This window comes from Ictidomys tridecemlineatus, chromosome 4, assembly GCF_052094955.1.
Source record: "Ictidomys tridecemlineatus isolate mIctTri1 chromosome 4, mIctTri1.hap1, whole genome shotgun sequence".
Taxonomy (NCBI): Eukaryota; Metazoa; Chordata; class Mammalia; order Rodentia; family Sciuridae; genus Ictidomys; species Ictidomys tridecemlineatus.
Window position 1 is genome coordinate 100310628 of NC_135480.1, and position 24671 is coordinate 100335298.

General features: G+C 37.1%; 1 protein-coding gene across 2 annotated transcripts in view; it reads right to left on the reverse strand.

Moving 5' to 3' along the window:
• Positions 1 to 1188: 1188 nt before the first annotated feature.
• Positions 1189 to 24671, reverse strand: part of Bud13 (BUD13 spliceosome associated protein) — a 29200-nt gene continuing 5717 nt past the window's right edge. The window contains exons 1-10 of one of the 2 annotated variants that reach the window (XM_013359952.4): positions 24525 to 24667; positions 21983 to 22073; positions 18258 to 18342; positions 14581 to 15462; positions 12825 to 13042; positions 10747 to 10852; positions 10243 to 10381; positions 9783 to 9967; positions 9479 to 9560; positions 1189 to 1589 (exon numbers count right to left, since the gene is read on the reverse strand). In XM_013359952.4, the coding sequence (XP_013215406.4) occupies positions 1496 to 1589; positions 9479 to 9560; positions 9783 to 9967; positions 10243 to 10381; positions 10747 to 10852; positions 12825 to 13042; positions 14581 to 15462; positions 18258 to 18342; positions 21983 to 22073; positions 24525 to 24667 (2025 nt within the window). In that variant the 3' untranslated portion in view covers positions 1189 to 1495. Of the gene's footprint in view, positions 1590 to 9478; positions 9561 to 9782; positions 9968 to 10242; positions 10382 to 10746; positions 10853 to 12824; positions 13043 to 14580; positions 15463 to 18257; positions 18343 to 21982; positions 22074 to 24524; positions 24668 to 24671 lie in introns of those variants that run through there. The other variant, XM_078047054.1, reaches the window with a different exon arrangement.

Consider the following 24671-nt stretch of genomic DNA (forward strand, 5'->3'; position numbering starts at 1 on the left):
CTAGCATATTTGATGGTGATAATGACAGAAATAGCTTAGAATTTTATGACATTTACTGTGTGCCGGGCACTGTTCTATGCTTACATTACACCTATAAAGTAGGTACTATTATCTCTACTTCACAAATGAAGATAGTAAAGCACAGAGAAGTTAAGTGGCTCACCAAAGGTCACCAGCTAACAAATGATATATCTGAGATTCAGTTTCAGGCAGTATAGCTCCAGGGCCCTCTCTTAAGAACTGTGCAACATTGCTTCCCAATATTATTTAATTTTAGTAAATGTTGTCCATTTGAACTCCAAAATGGATACACAAGTTAGATTCCCTGTGAGTTTTTATTCTTTATGAGAGTCGTCTATTTTTGCCAAACTAATAGCTATAAAGTAGAAACTTTTAACAAAATTATATTTAATTTGCATTTAGTTAATTACTAGTGAGGTAATATACTTATTAACCATTCTGGATATCTCTCTTTGTTTTACCTATCCATATTCTTTGCATATTTTTATTTTGTGTTATCTTTCTCTTCATGATTTACACAGGTTCTTTCTATATTTAATTCCTTTTATATGCAATCCCCACTCACTTTTAGCATTGCAGATAGCTTCTCCTAAACACTCCCAAATTTAGCTTTGACTGTGGCTATTTTGCTAAATAGAAACTCTTTTAATTATAAAATAATCAAAGCTATCAGATCTTCGGGATTATGCTTTGGGATCTTATTTAGGAAATCAGTCTTCACCCTAATGTAACACAGACACCCTACTAGCTTTATTTTATTTTTGTTGCTGGGGAACAAACCCAGGGTCTCACACATGCTAGGCAAACCCTCTACTAGCTTTACTAAATTACACTTCATTAGGTCTTTAATTGCTTCAGCATTTATTTTGTTTTATATGGTATGAGGTAGGGATCCAACTTTATTTTTGCACACAACAAGCCAATTTTCTGAGCACCGTTATCCACCTCTTTCCCACTAATTTGTGACACTACCTTTATCACACACCATGTTTCCAATATTTCTGGGTCTAGTTTCCAACTAATTTCCTGTTTTCTCAAAAAAAGATGTGTCACTGATAAAGTTACTCACATTGCTTTCCAAATTAATGAAAAATCCAACCATTCATTACTCCCAGGGATTCAATATTAGCTGGAATTCTTCCCCAAACATAATACCCAGGTAGGAAATTATTTTAAAAAAATAAATGTATGTTTATTAAAATAAGAAAAATCCTAGCCAAGAACAAACTCTGGGATATAGAAATCACTTCTTCCATGAAAGCTAGCCACAGAGTGTGTTGACACACCTATGAAGTCCAGGTGCCTCAGTCCAAAGATCAGGTTTCGAATATTCTTCTGTGGTCAAAACTGGCATTTGACAAGTTGCTGGTCTGTGTGGGCCATGACTGTGTGCACAGACAGATGTTACAGCTGGATTCTGGCTGTCCTATGCCCACTACCACAATCCACAGCACCCCATCGTGCCTCAGAGAAGTTACATATCCTCAACACTCCATTTGTAGGCAAGTTCTTCCACTGCTTTCTTGCTGGCAAGCCTGGCAAAGCGCTTCTGTTCAAAACCATTGGATCTGAAATCAAAAAAGACATACTCATCACCCAGAACACTGAACTGGACATGTATTTTAAAAGAAAAAGAACAGTTCACAATATAATGAGTAGGAAAGAAAGTAAAGAAGTTATGCGAAAACATTTAAGGCATATGCAAAAGAATCAAACAGACAAAATACACAATTTCTTCTCTTCTTAGTCCTTGTTCAAATCCTTCTCTACTCTTTGACAGCTATTACAGCATTTCAAGACCCAACTCACTCTCCACTGATGTCCACATCATATATTTTTTCCATTCATTAACTATTTATTGAATTATCCTCAGATACTAGGCACTGTAGGCACTCTATGAAAATGGGTATGACAGAGCACCTATCCTGTTGAACTCACAGACTAGTGGATGAGACAGACATTTAAATAATAATCAAAATAAAAGGCATAAACTGTGATAGAAATATGCATGGGGTTATCACAGCAATAGAAATGGGAACTTCAGTCAGCTTGAGGGAGGTATGATAAAAGTGACATGAGGGATGGACAAGAATGGTCAGGAGAAACTTTGTGGGAATGGTCTCTAAGCTAAATCTAAAAACAGAGCAACTTAACCAGAAGACTGGAGATGGAAGGCAGGGGACCGAAAAGTCAGGAGGTCATTTCAGGACAGAGTAAAGTATAAACAAGAGCAAAGATACAAAAACAATAAATACTCTCATACTTGCAGGAAACCAAAAGCAAACTGGTATGGTTGGAGCCTAAAGTAACAAAGGGAGAATCCTTGAGTCCACGCTGGAAAGGTAGGCAGGGGCCAAATCATACCAAGCTTTAGAACATGGTAAAAAGATAAGTTCCATCCAGAAAGGATGGGTTTAAAGCAGAAGCATAAATGACATTTCAACAAAATCACTCTGAAGATGATCTGAGGCAAGAAGGTCACTGAAGGGCATAAGCAACAAACAATGAAAGCAATGACAAGGAGGAGGACATGGATGGCAAAATTATCAGTACTTATTGAGTCATTAGATACAGAAGGATAAAGAAACAGGAGCTAAATTTGCCTCACTGGTTAATTATTGAGTGACCAGATGAATGACACTGCCACCAATCAGGAAAGAAAGCACAAGAGCAAGCAAGAGCAGGCACAGAGTAGGAGAAGCTGCGATGAGTGCAGTTTTAAAGATGTGGCATTTGAGGGGCCTCAAGTGCATATCAACAGAAGAACCTATTAAGAAACTAGATACCCAAGATTGAGCTAAAAATACAGATTTGAAATCATGTACATATAGGGGGTAGTTGGAAGGTCTGACTAGGCAAGATTAATTTAGAAAGAACATATGGAATTGTAGAAGCAGCTCTGAGAAACATTTAAGGGGTACACAAAAGAACAGAAGCTTGCAATGGCAGCCAAAAAGAAATGACAAGTAAAAAGAATCAGGGGTAGGTGTCATGGAAGCCAATACAAGGGTGAGTTTTGAGAAGACAGTGAATAGGCCTCGAATCTCTTCTAATTATTAAGCATTCTCTCAGTCTTCTTATCTAAATTCATTCTGTGTGCACATGCACTTGCACGCAAATGTGCTGGGGACTGAACCTAGGATCTGTGCATGTTAAGCAGCCCTCAACCACTAAGCTATATCCCCATTCCTTCTTATCTAAACTACTTTGGGGGGCATGGGGGATTGAACTGGGGGGCACTCGACCACTGAGCCACATCCAAGCCCTATTTTGTATTTTATTTAGAGGCAGGGACTCACTGAATTGCTTAGCGTCTCGCTTTTGCTGAGGCTCGATTTGAACTTGTGATTCTTCTGCCTCAACCTCCCGAGCAGCCGGGATTACAGGCATGTGCCAGCTTGCCCAGCTTATCTAAACTTCTTGAAAGAGCCTGTCTCCATTTCCTTGCTTTTCATTCATTCCTTAACATATTAGAACCTGACTTTTATTTCATTCACTTTCAGGAAATCAATGACATTCCCTTGTTGCCAAACAATTCCTCCTTCCTTTTCCGCATATCAGTCCCCCAGGTCCAACCATCTTATCCCCTAACCATTTTCCCACTTACTCCTTACTAGCACTATCACAGGTCAGGCCTTCATCACCTGTAGCCTGAGCTACTCCAACAATCTAATATTTGTTCTACACCAAACTGGTTTCTTCCACATACTTCACATTGCTGCCATATTGATTTGTCTATCTAAAATGCAGGGCTGCTTTTAATGCTCCAATGATTCCCCTTGCCTCTAGAGTGTAGAACATGCTCCTCAGAAAGGCTTCCAAAGTGTGACACCGCCCACCTCTCCAGTATATCTCATACAATTCCATTTCACACTTTATGCTCCATAACTAGTAAACTGTTCATGATCCCACCCCATAAACCATGGTATTCCCCAACCTCCTGACTTGGCACTGTGAGATCTTCTTCTTTAAACATCCTTCTTTTCTTTTTTATCTTGGCTAATAACTGACATCCTATAAGACAGCTCCTCTAGGAAACATTCCCTGACCACATCCTCCCAAGGCTAAATTTACTTTTCCTTTGTGCTCCCAAAGCACCTTGAAAATCCTCCAAAGTAATACTAAACAAGAAGCATTTAAAATTACCTGTCTGCTTCCACAGATAGAAGGTGAGCTCCTGAGATCAGGACCTTTCTCTCACTAATAGTGGAATCCCTGGCACCTAGTACATAACTGTTAAAAGTTATAACAAGCATCCTAAGGGATAAGTGGGGTGAGTAGTGGAAAGCTTTAGGAATCAGGAAAGCTTATTATGAATGGCACCATCTCCAATCTTAGAAACATGTATGGTATTCTAGAGCACTAGGAAACCACTAATTTTTGTCTTTTTTTTTTCTTTTTGGTACCAGGATTGAACACAGAGGTACTCTACAACTGAGCCACATCTTTATCCTTTTTTATGTTTTATTTAGACGCCAGATGAATGACACAGCCACCAATCAGGAAAGGCTCACTGAGTCATGTAGGGCCTCACTAAGTTGCTGAGGCTGGCTTTGAACTTGCGATCCTCCTGCCTCAGCCTCCCCAGTCACTGAAATTACATGGATGAATCACCATACCTGGCTTTAATTTTTATCTTGAAAAATAAATACTTAAATAATTAAAAATAATATGATTATGTAAAAGACATGAATAAATCAAATCCTAAGCAAAATCAGAAAACAAACTGAAAGAGAACTCATAGTGGTAAGAGCTATGGACTCAAGAATCAGGAGTCTAGGGCTCTAATTTCAGCTTTAGGAGGTGAGCTGCAAGAGTCTAAATAAATTGCTTATCTAGCTGGTCCTCAGTTTCTCCGTAAGTAATAGAGGATAGCTTCATTGATTTTATGGATCTTTCTGACAGCAACATTCTATAAATCGGTGGTAGAAATATTCTCTTGTATGGTCCAAAAAGAGATGAAACTATAGAAGTTAATGCAACAATAAACAATCATGACTGCTAGAGCACTTGCCTAGTGTGTGCAAGATACTGGGTTCCATCCCCAGCACTGAAGAAGGAGGAGGAAGAGGAAGAAGAAGAGGAAGAGGAAGAGGAAGAGGAATGGGAAGAGGAGGAGGACAAATGTCAAAATGCAATGTCAAAGGAATAAAAGGAGGAATCTCAGAGAAAACAAAACATGAGAAATAGAGAAAAGCAACTGAGAAAGATGAGAATGAAACATCAATTTAAAAAAAAAACTTAGGTAAGGAGGAGTTCTATATTTTGAGTAAGAAAAATAAAAGTCCAAATATATAAACAGTATAGAAGGCATATCTTTAGGCAATATCTATAGAGTTATAGCTATAAGATCTATCTCTGGCTATATAGAAAATTAGTATTCTGAAAAATCTTCCAGTTACCAAACAAAGAGCCTATATACAATGAACTGCAAAATAAAGTAGTCAGCTAGACCAAAATCATAGCCACTCTAAGGATATGTGCCAATAAGAGAACTGGAGCCTTGGGTTTTAATGGTAGCTAGCCTAAGGGAGAAAAGACAATGTCTAAAGCCCACAGAGGGTGAGAAGGTGGACTTCAGTTACTGCAGAATAATTTAAGCAGACTAAGCAGACTAACCTACCCTCAAATAGCAATTATAAAACCTGGATAAAGTAAACAAGTATTGGAAAGTATTTGAAGGTATAAAAGAGTGGCCAAAAGTGGACAAACTAGATGGAAGTCTAAAAATTAGAAGATATTTAGGAATCTTTTTGCCAGAGGGCAATCTCTCAGCTGCTCAGTTCAGAGGCCAAACGCTATAGGCTTACTGGCTTGAGGTGTCAGTGCAAAGTAAGCAGAGCATCTACAAAATTAGAGAGAGGTGGATTCCAGAAGGGTAGGAAATGCAAAAGGGATAAACTCCACTTCTCTATACACAAACTCCACCCAAATCCTTAGCTAGCCATTATACTACACACATACAGAGGTCTCATCATCAGCTTGATGAAAAAGTAGCCACTAGAAACTGAAAGAACTAAGCAGAGATTTTGGCTACTGTCTACTGCAAAAGAGAGAGTCCAGAGTTCAAATATGTCCATGTTAACTGTCTTCTACAATAAAATTCAACACATTTCAGAGTAATATAAGAGAAACCAAAGTCTCTACAATTTATCATTCATATAATATCAGCAACAATTTTAAAATTCCAAAAGTGTAAATAAACAGAAAAATATGATACACATTCAAGAAAAAGTTAACAGAAACCAAACCTGTGGTAAATCAAATATTGTGAATAGCAAACAAAACTTCAAAGCACTAATTTTAAGTATTCTCCAGATAGAAGAAAATGTCCCATGATGAATGAACAGATGGGAAATCACAGCAAAGAAATACAAGCTATCAAACTGAAATTCTACAGTTGAAAAATACAATAAACCAGGTAAAACAAGAAAGAGACTGATAGAAAATTTAAAAAAAATAACAAACAAAAAAATCAGGATACAAGTGATCTGAACACCATTAATTAAATTAAAAACACCATTAAATACCACCGAAACCTAATAGATATTAGTATAATGATAACTGCAGAATATACATTCTCTTCAAGTACAAATGAAATATTCACAAGGTAGACAACATACCAGGCCATAAAACACATCTTAATAAATTTCAAAAGCTCAAAATTAATTAGAGTCTGTCCTCTGACCAAAATGGAATTAAATTAGAAATCAATAGCAATAAGATATCTAGAAAGTTGAAATATTTGGGATTAAACAATGCACTCCTAGATAACTAATAGAGCAAAGAATAAACCAAAAGGAGAATCAGAAAATATTTTGAATAAAAGCCAACATACAATTTTGAGGGGAAAACAAAAAAAACTCCGCAAACTAGGATAGAAGGAAACTTTCTTAATTTGATAAAGGATATCTACAAAACACCTATAACCTACAATATATTTAATAGTAAAAGACTGAATGTTGGGGCTGGGGATGTGGCTCAAGCGGTAGCGCACTCGCCTGGTATGCGTGAGACCCGGGTTCGATCCTCAGCACCAAATACCAACAAAGAGAACTGAAAAATAAATATTAAAAATTCTCTCTCTCTCTCTCTCTCTCTCTCTCTCTCTCTCTCCTCTCTCACTCTCTCTTAAAAAAAAAAAAAAGACTGAATGTTTTCTTCCTAAGAATAGGAATAAGGCAAAGATGCCTGTTCTTACTACTTCTAGTTAATACCTTCACTGGAAGTGCTTACAAATTCAAAAGAGCAAGAAAATGAAACAGAAGACATCCAAAATGCAAAAGAAGTAAAACTATCTGTATTTGAAGATGTCATGATCTTTTAGATATAAAATCTACTGGGATCTACAAAAAAGATACTGTACAAGTGAGTTTTACTTCAAGGAAAACAACTGAAAATATCTGTTGCCAAGGATAAAATTCAAGCTTTCAAATGTAGATTAGAATTTTAAAAAACTATAAACCATCACCAAGAACTCTTTAGCTTTCCATTATTTAAAGACTTCTGTGATAAAGTCAGAGATGATATTAACAGGAACAATTTTAATATTGTATAATGAATACATATCAATATTTGGAAGGTTTATAAAACTCAACAAACCAATATTTTTCAAATGACCAGTGAACATTATTATAAAATCATACATGAGTAAAAAAATCAAAGTATAAAAAAGATCAAAATGGATTTTAATGAGACAGTATAAAAAGTTCTTTGAAAGGGTTTTAGATTCCACATAACTAACCTGAAAAGAACTAGTACTTATTGAACTTTTGTGCAGTATCAAAAATATAATACACCTTTCCTTTTCTATTACTTCTGTATGAGGCTGAATTTTCTTCCTATACTTCAGCTTACATAAAATAGACAAATGCAGAATCCAGCTATCTACTATTAAGCCACTAATTAATGAAATTTGCAAAAATGTAGATAAATGCCGTCCTTCTGTTTTTCAGTTTGGATAATGTAGCTATTTTTGTTTAAAAAATATAGTAATTATATTAACACTTAATGGCTTTTACTATCTTATAGAGTGAATTAATAAGTACTTTTTAAAAAATATCTTTTTTAATTTATTTATTCATTTTTATATGGTGCTGAGAATTGAACCCATGGCCCCATGTGTCCTCACACGTGTTAAGGCAAGCACTCTATCCTTGAGCTACAACCCCAGCTCATAATAAGTACTTTTTAAACAGTTCAGTTTTAATTTCCATATGGTACACAAACAAAAGCTTTCTGGGATGTTCAATAAAAAGTTTTTTTGGTTTTTGGCTGTTCTAGGGCTTGGTGGGACTTGGTGTAAGCTAGCCAAGTATTCTACCACTGAGCTACATCCCTAGCCCCTTCCATTTCTTATTTTGAGACAGGATAAATTGTCAAGGCTGACCTTGAACTTGTGATCCTCCTGCCTCAGCTTCCCAAGTAGCTGGGATTACCAGTATACAGTACCACACCTGGCTGGGCCTCAATAATTTTTAAGAATGTCAAGAGATCCTGAGATTTAAATATGTGAAAATCACATATTTTAGATGTTAGAATGCTTTTAGTAGACAAGAGGAGATGGGATCCAATATGTAAACAGAAGTGACTTTAGATAGAAGTCTATAGTTTATATATCACAACAGATGGGAAATTAAAATATATGCATATGCATAGGTGAATAGAGAAGTCTAGGGATCTCTGAGACATTACCAGTACTTACTCTTAAAACAATTAAGAAAATTAAGGTTCAAGCACTGGGCTGGGGTTGTGGCTCAACAGTAAAGTGCTTGCCTAGTATGTGTGAGGCCCTGGGTTTGATCCTCAGCACCACATATAAATAAATAAAATAAAGGTATTGTGTCCAATTACAACTAAAAATAAATAAATAATTTTTTTAAGGAAAAAAAAAGGTCCAAGCACTATGGGTTTTTTTGTTTTTTTTTTTTTATAAAGCGAGAGTGAGAGGGGAGAGAGAGAGAGAATTTTAATATTTTATTTTTTAGTTCTCGATGGACACAACATCTTTGTTGGTATATGGTGCTGAGGATCGAACCCGGGCCGCACGCATGCCAGAGGAGCCCACTACCGCCTGAGCCACATTCCCAGCCTAAGCACTATGTTTTAAAGATATAATATATAGAAGGCTCTGGACAATAATCATCACTCATCCCATCTAAACGTTAGAAAATACAAAAAGGGATCGATGTCCAAAGCACAGAGTATCCTATCTTGACCATTTCAGTTGTTTTTCCAGAACTTAAAAAGTATTGTGAAAAAGAAAGAGGAGAGGGAATGTTACAAGCATGAGAAATAGAATTTGCGGACCTCAGAAATAGAAGCAGGCAAAGTATATATCATTCACCTTAGGATTACAACACAAAATGATGATGAATAAAGAGTGGTTTTAAAAGAATAGTAGGGAAAGTTAGGATGAGGTGGAAGACAAAAATTAAAATGTAGGAAATAGGCTTACCTGTCCACTCCATCCCAGCGATATCCAGGCCAGATATTGAATCTGTTGGGAGGAGGTGCTGGGCCACTATAGCGAGGTCTCACTAAAGAGAGCAATGAGAAAAAAGTTGTTAGTTACCTATATATTTAGAGATGAATAGAAACAGGGAAAAAAACTCTCTATATAGAAAACCCTACTGTGTTGAATCTAAACTCCCAGAAAAATATGAAGAATTTTAAATTGTATTGAAAAACCATCCTTGCACATAGACTCTATCTTCTGTAAGACACTTCCATCCAGCTCTGATAATTCCCATTAGTCTCACCTTTCTTATTCTTGTTTTCCTTGGCCTTATTCTTCTTGATGAAGTTGGCCATGGGGTCCCCCTCTCTTTCTTGTTCTCTGAGCATCCGATCCAGGTCTTCATCATCAATATAGCGGGCCAGAGGCTTCTGCATCTCCTTCATTGCGTCCTCCACATTTTGTTGCTGTTGCCGGCTCTGGGCAAGCCTGGGCAAAAAAGAACCATCCTATTTGACAATTCCACTCTTACACTGAGACAGACCACAATGCTACATTTAGAGAACCTCAGCTTTGCAGTAGCCTATGCCAAATAATAAAAAAGGTAAAATTCCCAGAATCCAACTGGAAGTATGGAATATATCAGCCTCTTGGTAAGGAAATTCAGCAGATTGAATGTCCCTTCCTGACAACAGCTTTAAGAAGCAGAAAATGACTTGTTTCAGTCACTGCTGTTTTGTTTTCCCTTTCAGTGGTACCCTTACCCTTTTCCCCACTGGGCATACAGCTCATCTCTCTCTGAGTCCTTCTCTGCTTTTCTCCTTTGCTCTAGACGTTCCAGTTTCAAATTCCTCTTCCGACCAGACTTGTCACGAAATACAGTTTCAGCAAATTGGAATTCAGCTACAAAGGAAAATTATACTTTTTAAGATAAATGCCAGGTATCAAAAGGCTAATATTTAGGAACAACATTCTATCAGATGAAATCAATTGCCTTGGATTTGTGATCCAGTTTAAGAACTTTTGCAGTCTTCCCCCCTCCCACTAGTTCCTACCATCACTGAGGTATATATTGAGGATGGTCCTGAGAACTGACAACTTCTAAGAAGAAAAGTATCACTTGGACCTACTATAGATTAAAATATGCATAATAACCAGAACTGAAATCTAATAGCAATTAAATTTAAACTATCAGAATCAATAAGCTATATTTAAAAAGAAGAGAAGCTACATGAACCTAGTTGGACTCTACACTTCAACAATTTTACCTTCAAATGCCTTGGTTTCCTGGTCCTGTTTCTTGAGCTCCTGCTGCTCTTGTTGTATGTCAGTTAACACCAACCCAGTTTTAGCCCCAGAATACATGTATGCAGCCTGTGCAATGGAAAAGGGAGCATCCAATATCAATGAGACAATGTATCAATAGGCTCCAACTACAAAATTAGTTGCATTTTTGTCCATGATCAACAATAACCAAACCAAAAACTCCAGCTTCACAGTTTGATTACTGACCATAGGATTCACAACACAGAAAAGAAGAAATAAGACCTAATTCCAAGGAAAATTTAATAGTACCATCAAGTTTAAGAGTAAACAAACACAAACCAACAATATATTAAAGGAGGGGCTAAGCATTTGTATTTCCAACTTTTCAGTATATAAACTGCACACATGAAAATTCACTTTCAGGTCACCTAACCAGAAACTTGTATCAACCTCTGCTCCAAAAGACACTGCACTGAAAAAATATTCCATTTAAAGTACAAATTCAAGTAAACCTAAGATCATCAAGCAAGGACCAAATGAAAGATATGACCAAATGAAAATTTTCTACTAATTTTCACTTTGCATCAAGCTAAACTCCAAGGTACAAATGGAGTATGTATTATATCATTACATCCATAAGCAATTACATTTGATTAATATCAGATTATGTGTATGTACTAAATAACACATAAAACATCAAAGGGTTCAACTGAAATAGAGACCTTACTTTGTTCCTCTAAAGAAAGTTAGGCACAGGCTGGTCTAACCAGCCAAGACCAATTTCTCAGTCTTCATCAGAGGAAATTTACCTGAGCAAGTCTGCCATGAGAGAAACATGTACACCATAGGCTATATTGTTCTGTTTTATTTTTTTTAAGTTGCCAATAGATCTTTTATTTTATTTATTTATTTATACGTGGTGCTGAGGATTGAACCCAGGGCTTCACACATGCCAGGTAAGTGCTCTACCACTGAGCTACAACTCCAGCCCCCCATTCTGTTTTTCAACCACCTCACAAGTGCGATTCTTTTACTACTACTACTAGTGTTCTTTACAATACAATTACACAGGGTTCATGTGGGGTTTTCTTGTTCTAATTTATCAAGCTTTATTAAGATTTAAAACAAAATTGACTTTCAGACAATATAATTTATAAAAGTAGTTTCATATTTTAAGTGCTTCTATATAAAGACAGAATAGAGACCTGGATTCAGAGCTCTACAGACAAAGGCCTATAGTTCACATTATAATAAATTTATAATGATAAATCATCAATACCAAATGCTTACTTTGTTGTACAGTGCTATAAGTTTGACTTCCACCAACTCATTTAATTCTTACAAATAATTTTATAAAGTAGATTCTAGCATTACCAACATTTTATGGATGTAGAAGCTGAGGCTTAGAGTTATCAAGCATCTTGCCCAAATTTCAGAGATAATTAGAAGCTGGATTCAAATGTGCAATTAGTCTGACACAAGGTTTGTTGTCCTAATTCGACTCTGCAAACAACCATCCTCATTTTGTTCTTAAGAAAACAGGAAGCCAGGTGCAGTGGCACATGCCTATAATACCAGCAACTTGGGAGACTGAGGCAGAAGGATTCCAAGTTCCAGGCCAGCCCCAGCAACTTAGCAAGACTCTCAGCATCTTAGCAAGACCGTCTCAAAATTTAAAATAAATAAATAAATAGGGCTGGGGATGTCACTCAGTGGTAAAGTGTTCAGTCCAAGTTTTTCTGGAACTACTAAAATGAGATTTGTGGAATTATAAAGCCCAAAAGGCTGAAGCCTCTTGGAGAATCTGGTGCTGAGCATCTCTAATTCAAAAGCCTAAAACCCAAAATGCTCTGAAATCTGAAACTTTCAAAACATCATGTTTTGTGTTTACAAGTCTGGGCTGTTATAGCCAGTCCTGCCCTCAGAGAGAAAGAAAGCTTCAGGAGACCCTTTAACTAAGATTTTCTATACTATACCAGGACCTACCCACTTTTTCTCTGGCTTGATTCTCTTTGACTGATATAAAGTTAAATGAGAGGAATTTCTCTGAGAAAAGAGTATGATATCTGGAAATCCCTACCTTCTTTCCAGGAGGCTGACTCCTTCGAGGTGGAGAGAGATCAGAATCAGAAGATTTGGTCCTCCGTTTTCTTCTTGGTGGAGAGAGGTCAGAATCAGAACTTCGGTGTCTTGGTCTATTCCGTGGAGGTGACAGATCTGAATCAGAATCCTGGTGCCCTGAACCTCGTTTATGCCGTGGAGGAGAAAGATCTGAATCAGAGGCTTTCCAGTAGTCACCTGGATAGGAAGAAGATCCAGTGCATGATTTTGATGTCTCCTAGGTGACATGTATGAAATTTCCTAGATTGGAAAAGAGCCTAAAAATTAATGAATAAATTATGGCATAGCGCTCAATGACAGAATACTTGCCTAGCATGCACGAGGCCTTGGGTTAGATCTCAAACAAAACACAGAAAAAAAGATAATCCCCTTACCAACCTAAGGTACAATATTTATTTAGTACCCCTGTGAGGAACTATACGGATGGATGACAGGGAAAAACAAAGTCAGTGACAACTTTTAAAACTAATAGGCAGAATGAGGGGTTCTATTACCAAGTAAATAGTAACTAGCAACTGTGCTAAATTCATGAGATCTTAATACACTTATCTGTGGTACCCCCATCCCACCCAAGAAAACAGGTAAGACAACTTGGAGTCATCTCTCTCTGGTGTGGCAAAAGCCAGGAATACTTAGAATATATTCTGACATTCTCACACTAAAGGATATGGAAGTATTTTAATTTAAACTTAAAATTGTACTTAGGAACAAATGAAGTAAAAATTTCATCATACAAGCTTAAGTTCTAGATAAAAGCATCACAAATCACCACCACCACCACCACCACTATCCCCTCCAAAAAAAAAAAAAAAAACTGCAATATGTCTCATCAGTCTGAAAATAATTAGGCCTTCTGACCTAGTAAATCAACTTCTTGGCTTTCTAAGAGACCTATATAGAAGCAATTAGATTTCTAGGAAATCTATACAGACACAGATAAGGAAATATCCAAAAAGGGACAATAGTTTAAACATAAGGATGTTCATTAAAGGATTACAAAAGCTAAAACTAAGAAATAACCATGAATATGCACTATTAGGAACAGACTTTGGGGGGTTTTTTTGTTGTTATTTCTTCTGGAATTGTTGGGGATCAAACCAAGGTCTTGCACATGCTAAGCAAGTACTCTACCACTAAGCCACATCCCCAGTCCTTTTTTGATATTACATTACATGTGACTAAACCTGTGCACATGTAATGTAAGGGAAATTGTTAAGTCAATTTATACAACATAAAACCATTAAAAATTACAACAACATAGAGGTATTTTTAGACCTGAAGATTATGTTAAACAAAAAAGTAGTCAATATTATATATGAGATATATTTTGCACAGCAGGAGTCAACTACATCAAAAATGCATCCCCCCAAAAAAAAACCCAAAGACTCTGGCTACAACACTAGTCATGACTGCCCAAGTGACAGGATTCTGTATCACATTTTTTCTGCTTCATTATACATTTCTATATATTCTAAGGTTTCTGCAAGAAATATGTAGTACTCTTATATAAGGTAGGGAAAGTAAATAACATGACATATAAAAATTTCCCTTCCCATCATTGTAATTTTTCAATTCCCTTGAGCTCAGCCCTTCAACTTTTTAAAACTCTTCCAAAGAAACCTATTTGCATAAAGCAAATTCCAATAAAGCAAGTAAAGATCTAAAAGAAAGAACCAAAAGAATTAAGCCCCTCTCAGGGGCAGTCAGATGCTCACCTTTAGAATCAAGTGGCTTCTTATCTCCATAATGGGCTTTCGTTTGTTTTTTTCGTGGAGGAGAGAGATCTGAGTCACACTCATGTTTGATGTTCTTTGGGAGTGATGGATGAGAGGGTCCTGGCCCCTTCTGGTGTGGAGAAGTCTTACTGGAAGTTCTTTCTGGAGCTTTATTACTTTTAGTTCTGGGCAGTAAATGAGCAACATTAGTTGCCAAATCAGGGGACTCGTGATGGGCCCTCCTGGGATGCCTTGTGTCTGAGGAGTCAAAAGTTCTCCTAGTTTGGGATGTATCAGGGGAGTTGTTACAGGCCCTTCTGGAGGAAGAGATACCTGAGGAATCATGATGGACTCTCTTAGGAGATACACTTGAAGAATTATGATGAGGCTTTCTGGAGGGAGAAGGATCTGGAGAAACATGATAGGCCCTCCTGGGGGGCGAAGCATCTGAGGAGTCATGGCGGACCCTCCTTTTAGGAGATATGTCTGAGTCATCACAGGCCTTTCTTGGGGGAGACAGATCTGGAGTATCATGACGGCCCCTCTTAGAAGGAGATGAATCTGGAGTATCATGACGGACCCTCCTAGGAGGAGAAGAATCCGGGGTATCGTGACGGACCCTCCTAGGAGGAGATGGATCCAGGGTGTCATTATAGGACCTTCTAGGAGGAGATGGATCGGGGGTATCATGACCAGCCCTCCTAGAAGGAGATGGATCCAGGGTATCATGATGGACCCTGCCAGAGGGAGATGAATCCGGGGTGTCATGACGGGCCCTCCTAGAAGGAGATGGATCTGGGGTGTCATGACGGATCCGCCTAGGAGATGGGTCCAGAGTGTCATGATGGAAATGTCTATGTGAGGGTACGTCTTCATTGTAACCTAAACAAAAATAGCAAAAAGTCAGATTCTCACAAATGCTCGGTCCACCCCTAACACCCAAAGTTTCAAAAAATGCCCCAACAGTACACATCTCAAAACTACTCAGAATGTTCAAAAGGTCTGCACAGCTCTCTTGCTTAGTGATAGCAAACCAGCACTCATGGGTATCTTGAGAATAACTCCTCTTATTTGCCTACCACATCATCAATTTGTAAAGCATTTTAAATATACTTTTTATATTATAACCTGGGTAAGCAAGGCAGGTATCTTTGTTTCACAGACATTTAAAAAAAAAGCTCATGCCAGGAACAGTGGCGCACACCTGTAATCCCAGCAGCTCCGGAGGATGAGACAGGAAGATCACGTGTTCAAAGTGGCCTCAGCAACTTAGCCAGGCACTTAGCAACTCAGCAAGACTCTGTCTCTAAATAAAATATAAAAAATGCCTGGGGATGAGGCTCAATGGTTAAGAGCCCCTAGGTTTAATCTCAGTACCAAAAAAAAAAAAAAGAAAGAAAGAAAAGCCTCTAAGTGATTTCTTAGGGTTTGTTTATTCATTTGTTTGTTCTGAGATACTAGGGATTCAACACAAGGATGCCCTACCAACAGAGCTACATCCTCAGTCCTTTCTGTTTTTTATTTCAAAGACAGGATTTCGCTAAATTGCCAAGGCTTGCCTTGAACTGACGATCTTCCTGTCTTAGATTCTCCAACAGCTAGGATTACAGTTGTGTGTCACCACATCTGGCTAGGAACTAAATAATTTCGTACCTAAGGTCACAGCTACCAAGAGGAAAAGACAAACTAGAACCCCAGTCTTCTAACCCAATTTCTTTCCCAAATCGTTTTTGTGCATAGTTCCCAGTCAGTGGCTCCTAGTATATATTTAGTCTAATTTATAGTTTGTATTCAGTCTTCATTCAAAAGGCCAAGTGACTAAACCTGTGCACATCAAAATGAAATGCTATTAAATATTTAACCCAAGTCATTGTGCTCCTTATTAAGGGGGGGAAACCACCAGAAAAAAAAAAAAAAGTATTTACTGATCATTTGTGTGCTAATGCTTTACATTACTTCATCCAATTCTCACAAAAAGCCAAGGGGATAAATATTGTTATTCCCATTTTATAGATGAGGAAGTTGATAGTCAGATAGTCAGAAGGACTAAATAATTTACCAAAGTCGTACTGCTAACATGTGGTAAAGGAGTAAACACTCAAATCCAGATCTACTTGGCACCAGAGTTCATACGCAATCTTTAAAAATACATAGTTGAAAAAATAAGTTGTTTGAAACCATCAACTTTCAAAGGTCTCACAGAATGAAATGTTTATAGCAACTGGGACATTTCTAAATTTCAGCTCCTCCATTCCCCCTATTTCTTATCATTGAGTTCCATGGCCCAAACACAAATAAAAAGTATGTAGGACCCAATGAATACTTACTAAATGAATGAATTAAACCAAGTCAGCTCCTTCACTTTGGGGAATAGGCCTATCTGATTAGAATTCACTCTAAAGAGAAAAGTACAGATGCTAGTGGAGAAACTGACAATAACCTAATCCATGAACTTGATAACCGACAGGATAATTATAAAAAGGGAGTACAGACAGAGATCAGTGAGGATATTTCCTATAATAAGATTGGGATGGAGTACTGCAACTGCAGGTGAGGCAGAAGAAAAAGGACTCTGTGTATGTGTGTGTGTCGGGGTGGGGTGGGGTGCACAGGCACCTATTTGTGTTTCACTTCTAAGACCTGTAAATATAGAGACCAGAAGATTCTTCCTGGAAAAAGTATTATGGAAAAAATGGAAATACAACTATAAGAAAAGGCAGAATATCCACTACATGTGAAAAGGAACAAACATCAGCAGAGTTAAACTATTATACAGAAACAAGATCCTGTCAGGCACATCCCAGTGACTAAGAAGGCTAAGGCCAGAAGATTACAAATTTGAGGCCAGCCTGGGCAACTTAACAAAAGCAAGAATCATATGTCTATCAACAAATATTTATTTACTTAGTCACTTTTTTTAATTGGTTAACTATCTTTTGAATTTTTTTGTTGTTCTAATTAGACATATGAGAAAGTAGAATGCATTTTGACATATTGTACACAAATGGAGAAGAAATATTTATTAAGGGCACCTCGGGGTTATGCTAGGCAAAGAGAATACCATGGCAAATAAGAGGTCTTTGCCCTTTGTGAGCCAAATTAAACCTTTTCTCTTAAAAAAAGAGGAAAAAGAAGAAGTATCTCTGCCCAGACAGATATGAACCAATTCTTAAGAACTGTAAAGAAAAAAAAAAAACAACTTCTTAAATAGGAAGTTAAATTATGAGCCTAGGGAGAGGGTCTAGAGTAAGCAAGAAGAGGATAATGCACTATAAAATGCCAATATTTAAGGGAAGAATGGAGAAATTTACTAAAACAAATAAAAAGGACAAAAACATTGGTACTTGATCCATACATGGGTTGCTTCATTCTAGAAAAGGAAAGAAGCATTCAAACTCTCCCAACTCTGTTCCTCAGGGTGCTGAAAGATCTTCAAATGAGGACCTTCTGACCTCAGCAGCCCTAATACAAAAATATAAGAGCAAGAGGGATACCCAGTCTCCAACTTCCCATGTCTAATTACCTCTGAAGAAGTCCTGTTTTCTTTTTCCCATGATACTTTTTAGGATCAATAACACACTGAAACAAACTATGCATTCCTCTAAAAATAAAAAATCAGAAAAGAAAGACCTATCTTATAAATAGGAAATTTAGATTCATGTTTTTTTGGAACTCACCTCCCAAAAGCTTCCATTTGGCACTGGAACGAAAGGCCTCCATCTGCTTTACTTCTTCTGGCCGCTCATCCACAAACTCAGCCACCTATGGAGTAAGGACCTAAGTTGAATAAATTCAATCTGTAGCCAGAGAGTTCCACCATCTTCAGAACCTGAAATTATAGCCACTCCCATTCCCAATATACACAGTGCACATATACCCATGAGATGTGATCTTAAAGAAGCATACAGTGGTCCTCAATTGTTTGCTCCACAAACATCCAATTGTCACTGTACTGGTTTAATTGTAGGTTTTTCCCCAACTAGTCAATTTCCCTTCAAAGGTTCATTTCTTTCATTACAAACCTCTTTGTATTAACCCTCCAGATACACAACTGCCACTTGTACACTAAAATTAAATTTCTTCTATACTTTTACACTCAGAGTAAAAAAACAGGCTGCCTCACTGCCATGTCTATCACTAATTAAGAATTCTGGGCCCTTATGAGACCTTCCTTGTTATGGGTTGTCATGATACTAGTTCTTCTTGAATACAACCAAAGGGAACAATTGATATGTACACAGAATTATATAATTTTTACAGGATTAAAATCATATTTGATATCCTCCAAACTGCCAAACAAATCAGAATCTTCTCCATAGTATTTCTAATAATTAGAAATGATTACTATGATTACTTGCCCAATCCCTCCCAGACAGGAAACTCACTGACCAGGAGTTCATTATCTTACAAGGAAGCCCATTTGCATTTTTGCAGTGTTAGAAAATTCTTGGTTTTATTATTTTTATTGATCCACCCTCTTGTAACTTCTTTTCCTCAATCCTAATTCTGACCTCTGATGCAAGTGATCCCCCCCTGAAAGAGTTTCAAAGATGGCTCTCTAATAAATTCTAGTTTATTAGTTTATTATTATTATGTCCTAGGCATTGTGTTTTGTACTTATATATTATCTCACTCATTTCTCACAATAATCCTGCAAAGAAAGACTTTAGGACATTGACCAGCAAACTGTGACTCAGAGTAGTTAAGTAACTTTCTCAATGTCACAAGCTAACAAGTTGTAAAACTAGAATTTAAATCCAGGTCATAATTCCCCTCTACTACTTCTCTTCTCCCAAAATCCTACTATCATTCTTCACATAACCCTGTTGTGAGATCGTTCTCTGGGCATGGACAGCATAGGCTTTCAGGATGAACTAAGATCAAAATCCCCAGCTCTGCCATTAACATCTGTGCAACCTTTGGCAAATTATTCCAAGCCTCAGTTTCCTCATTTGTAAAAGCAGGACTCAAAAGAATCCTATGAGGACTGAATGAGATTACTCATGAAAGCTTAGCAGAACTCAATACATGGTAAGTCCTCAAAAAATTATATCTACTACTAGTTATTCTTATGTGCCAGTACTACCATAGTCATCATAATTATTTTTAACATTATTGGTGATGGTGGTAGTGATCTTACAGAAACAAAATGAATTCAATAATAAAGATTTGTTTTAATCAGTGTAGGGAGTACTCTGCTGAAGACCTCCTTTTTTAGGGTTTTGAGCCATCATAAAAGCAAAAGGCAATATTATAAAAGAATATTAATAGGCTTGATTACAGAAAAAATAAAACTTTTTATAAAAAAATGAAAGGGCAATGATAAAACATCCTCTCAATATTATTACATAAATACTAAATAAATCAATATAAGAATCAAAATTTCAATTTCCTAAAAATTAGACAAAGAGGAAATTCACAAAACACAAATGCCCAAAAAATATATGAATAATTACTTATTTCACTAGTATTGAAAGAAACTAAATACCATTGTTCACTTACAATATTGGTAGATAGGCTGTTGTTTTCGTTATTTACCAGAAATTATTGGAGAAGTGAGAAACCCAGCATTTTCATATACCCCTAGTGGGAGAGTAAACTGGTAACAGCTATTGGAAAGCAATATGGGAATACAGCTCTAAAGGGCCATTCCCTCTGACCCCTTAATTTCATTTTATAGAAATAAAAAAAAATGGATTCCTAAACTGCTTTATAAACAAGATATTTATCAAACCAATATAATATTTTAAAGCTGGGGGAAAAAAACCCATGTGTGCAATAAATAGGACAGGTTAAAATAAAAACATATAGAACTACTTTGCAACCATTAAAAATCAAAAAGAATACTTTAAAGTCTAACTAAAATATTTTCAATATTAAGTGAAAGTGTAGGCTCCAAAACTATTTGTACAATATAATCCCATTTGTATATGAAAAAATAAATAAAATGCAAGGATGTATAATCTATAAGGAGAAAAAAACCTGAAGAGCTACACATCCAAATGTTAGCAGTTGTCTCCAAATGGTCACAGTACAAGTGATTATTACATTCTTTTTAATACTTTAAACTTTCTTATATCCCAAAACATTCTATAACAAATGTATATTGCTCTAATAAAACAAATGCTGTAAATATTAGATTTGAGTGATCTGACTAAAATTAAATTGGCTCCTTATGATCACTATTTCACTTATAATTACTAACAAGCCATCTTTTAAAAATCCATTTTAGAATTTCACTAGGAACTTATACTGCCCTGGAATTCATCTTTACCATCTTTTAATATAATACAGCCTATCAACAGCTCTCTTTTTTACCTGTTTCTCAGAAATTATCAGCATTGGTTCCATGAATATACTAATGGGAGGTTTCTGGCCTGTTTTCCTCCATCTGGCTCTTATTCATCCTTCAAAACTCAATTCAGATCCTTACTCTTTCATGACTCCCAGTGGAATATAAAGTGCTCTACTTCCCCTTTGCTCTAATGGCGTTTGCTGCCTATGTGGAATTTATTTTATTGTTTGAAATTATATGAAATACAGCCTCTCATTCTAGAGTATAACCTCTAAAGTACAATATTATAAAAGAATATTAATAGGCTTGATTACAGTATTTTCTATTCATCTACAAATCTCCAGTACTTAGGCAAGAGTACACAATTTTAAAGCTTAGTTAAATCAATGAACAAAATGAGCAAATAAAAATTTTCCTCTAATAGAATCTAAACATGGTTTTAAGGTAGATTCCAACAAACTGAACCATGGATAATACTAATTATGGCTCAGTCAACATGTTGAGGAGTTCTGCCTCTCTCTTTTCTCATCTGCAGGCTGATAGAGCTGCCCATAAATAGAGGAGTCAGTGTATAGATGCTCCTCAACTTAAAATGTGGTTACATCCATTTAAACCCATCATAGGTTGAAACTATCTCAAGTCAAAAATATATTTAATAATATATTTAATAATAATATATTTAATATTTAATACACCTAACCCACTGAACATTTGAGCTCAGCAACACAATATACTGTAGAGGATTGCTTAATTCTCCTTGTAATCACATGGCTGACTGGAAGCTGTGGTTCTCTGCCATTACCCAGCATCATGAGATAGTGTCATACATGAATAGTGCTAGGCCAGGAAAAAAATCAAAATTCAAAATACAGTTTCTACTTAACATATATCACTTTCACAACACTGCAAAGTAAATAAATTAAAAAGTTGGAACCATATGCATAAGCATCGTGAAAAAAGACTACATTTAAAAGGTCTTTGGAAAATGTCACCTTTTCTCTCTGTGCTCAGCTTCCTTCTCTATAAATCTATCCCGCAATGGGAAGCAAATGAGAAGCTTACATCATTTCAAAGTGCTGACAATAGGTATAACCAAGAAATACATACCACAGGCAAATCTCCATCATCTTCCTCCTCCTTTTCTGGTTTAGTGTTGGTGATAGCTGTCCAACTCACATCATCATCAACAATTCGCATTCTAAAAGGGAACAATAAATAGATCAAAAAGGAACAGTCATTCTGGGATGCCAACCTAAAGAACGCTTATTTGTTAGGTTTAGGATAAACTTCAAAATCCTGAACAATCTAGTCTTTGTCTATATGGATTTCATCCCTTGCCACTGCCCCCTCAATTCACTACTAGTCATCTTTTGATGCCTGAAATAAGCCAAATTTCTTACTATGTCCATTTTCACAAATGCAGTTCCTTCCCTCTACCTGACCTACTCTTCTCATTCTTTACCAGGCACTCTTACTCATTCTTCAGGTCCAAGAATAAATATAATATCCTTGCATATATCTTCCTTGCCTACCCTCTTACCACTCTTAGACTAAAAATCTCTATTACACCCTTAGGACACTTTCATTGTATTTTTCCAAAATAATGAAATCAATTACTTGTATAAAGCCTGTATTCTCTAAGCTTCATTAAACTGGGACCAAGGTGTTCTTATTCATAGAGATATCCTCAAAACTCTTCAATAACTGGCATAATAGCTGCAATAAGTTCTCTATATCAATGGTTCTGCATTTGCATTCAACCAACCACAGACTGAAAACACTCAGGAAAAAACCTCATCTGTATTGAGTAGGTAGAGACTTTTTGTCACTATTTCCTAAATAATTCTGAACAACTACTGACATTGCACTGACATTGTATTAGGTACTATTAATAATCTAAAGATGCTCTGATATATGGGAAGATTTGTGTAGGATACATATAAATATATGTCATTTTATACAAGAAACCTGAATATTCATAGATTTTGGGAAACAATCCCCAAAGATACTGAGGAATGACTACATTTATTAAATATTTGTTAGACAAACGAACTGTGATGGGAAGAGTTATTATTTGAAAAGTTAGGGGCACTTGAGAAAATAGCTCTAATCACAACTATTTATCGTAAGTAGTACTGTTCAATTTTAACTCTCATTTTAAAGATTAGGAAACTGAGACTCAAAGAGATGAAATATTTTGCCAGTAACGACAAAGCTTAATAAAGTGGCACAGATATGATTCAAGCTCTGATATGGACTTGTTGATTCCAAAGCTCAAACTATTTTCATAGCCTGGCATTGCTCCCAAAGAATACACAACAAATCAGAGGAGAAAGAAAACAGAAAGCAAGAATAAAGCAAGAACCAAACCAGTAAAGAAAACAGACTAGTTGTGGAACTATTTGACTTTACTGGGTGTATTAGTTTCCTAAGACTGCCCATAATAAAGTACCACAATCTGGATGGCTTAAAATGACAAAAATGGCTGGGCAGCAGTACACACCTGTAATCCCAGCAACTCAGGAGGCCCGGGCAAGAGGACTGTAAATTCAGGCCAACCTCAGCAACTTAGGGAGGCCCTAAGCAACTTAGTGAGACCCAGTCTCAAAATGAAAAATAAAAATGGCTGGGAATGTAGCTCAGTGGTGAAGTGCCCATAAGTTCAATCCTCAGTATCAAAAAAAAAGACAAATGTGTTTTCTCACAGTTCTGAAGGCTAGAAGCTGAAATCAAAAATCAAATTAAAAATCAGGTGTCTATAAAAGGCCATGGTCCCTAGGAAGCCTTCTGAGGATGAACTTTACTCATTCATTTTATGGTAGGTAGTCCAGGCAGACCTTGCAAGGATTGGCTCAGTTTAAATACAATCCAATTTCAGCTTCCACGTACACATGGCCATTTTCCCTGTATGTGAAAAACTTCCATGTTCTTAAAAGGACACTAGTCATACTGAATTTAGTACCCATCTTAATAAAGTATAATTTCATCTTAACTGATCACATCTGCAAAGATCCTAGTTCCAAATAATGTCATTTTAAGGTTCTGGACTAAGGAGAATTTGGGGAAGGGGGTACTATTAAACTAGTACGCCGAGTCACGAAATTTTCTCATTTGAAAATGAGAATATCATCTACTTCTGATAGTAAGTTAAGTTCATATATTTCAAATTTCTTAGGTGCCTGGCGCATAACAAGTGTGTAAATGTTTCCGTCAATGATAACATTTAATAGTAACAAGACACGATCATGGATGGGTCTTCGAATCCGGATAAGAGTCCCTAGGATTTAGGAACCCCCACAGGCAGGGCCCTAAATATCCAAGCACAGAAGCTTTGAACTAGCTAGAGTATTTTCGGAGGCACGACGTTTAATCTCTAGAGGACGGAAGGCTACAAAGGCGGGAAAAAAAGGAAAGTTACAGCCTGGCTTTAACACATGCAGCTGCTCAGAGGCGCTAGATGTAAGCCGGGAGGAGGCAGAGGCCAGGAGAGCCTGACGCAGTCCAAGTGGGACCCCGAGCTTAAGCAGGGGTCGCAGCGCAATGAGGCAGGCGCGCCCGCAGGATGGAGGAACCGGGAGGCGGAGGGCGGAGTTGGGAAAGGTGAGGGGGCGGCGAGCTGTCACAGGCCCCGCCCCTGCCAGGAACTCACCCCTTGCCGCCAACCCCGCCAGGTTTTGGCCGCTTTTTACGCCGCTTGCGACCGGCCTCGGGAGCCCCGTCGATGGCTGCATCTGCCCCAGACAGGTAACGCTTCAGATACTCAGCCTTGGAGAGCGGCGGAGCTGCCGCCATGGCA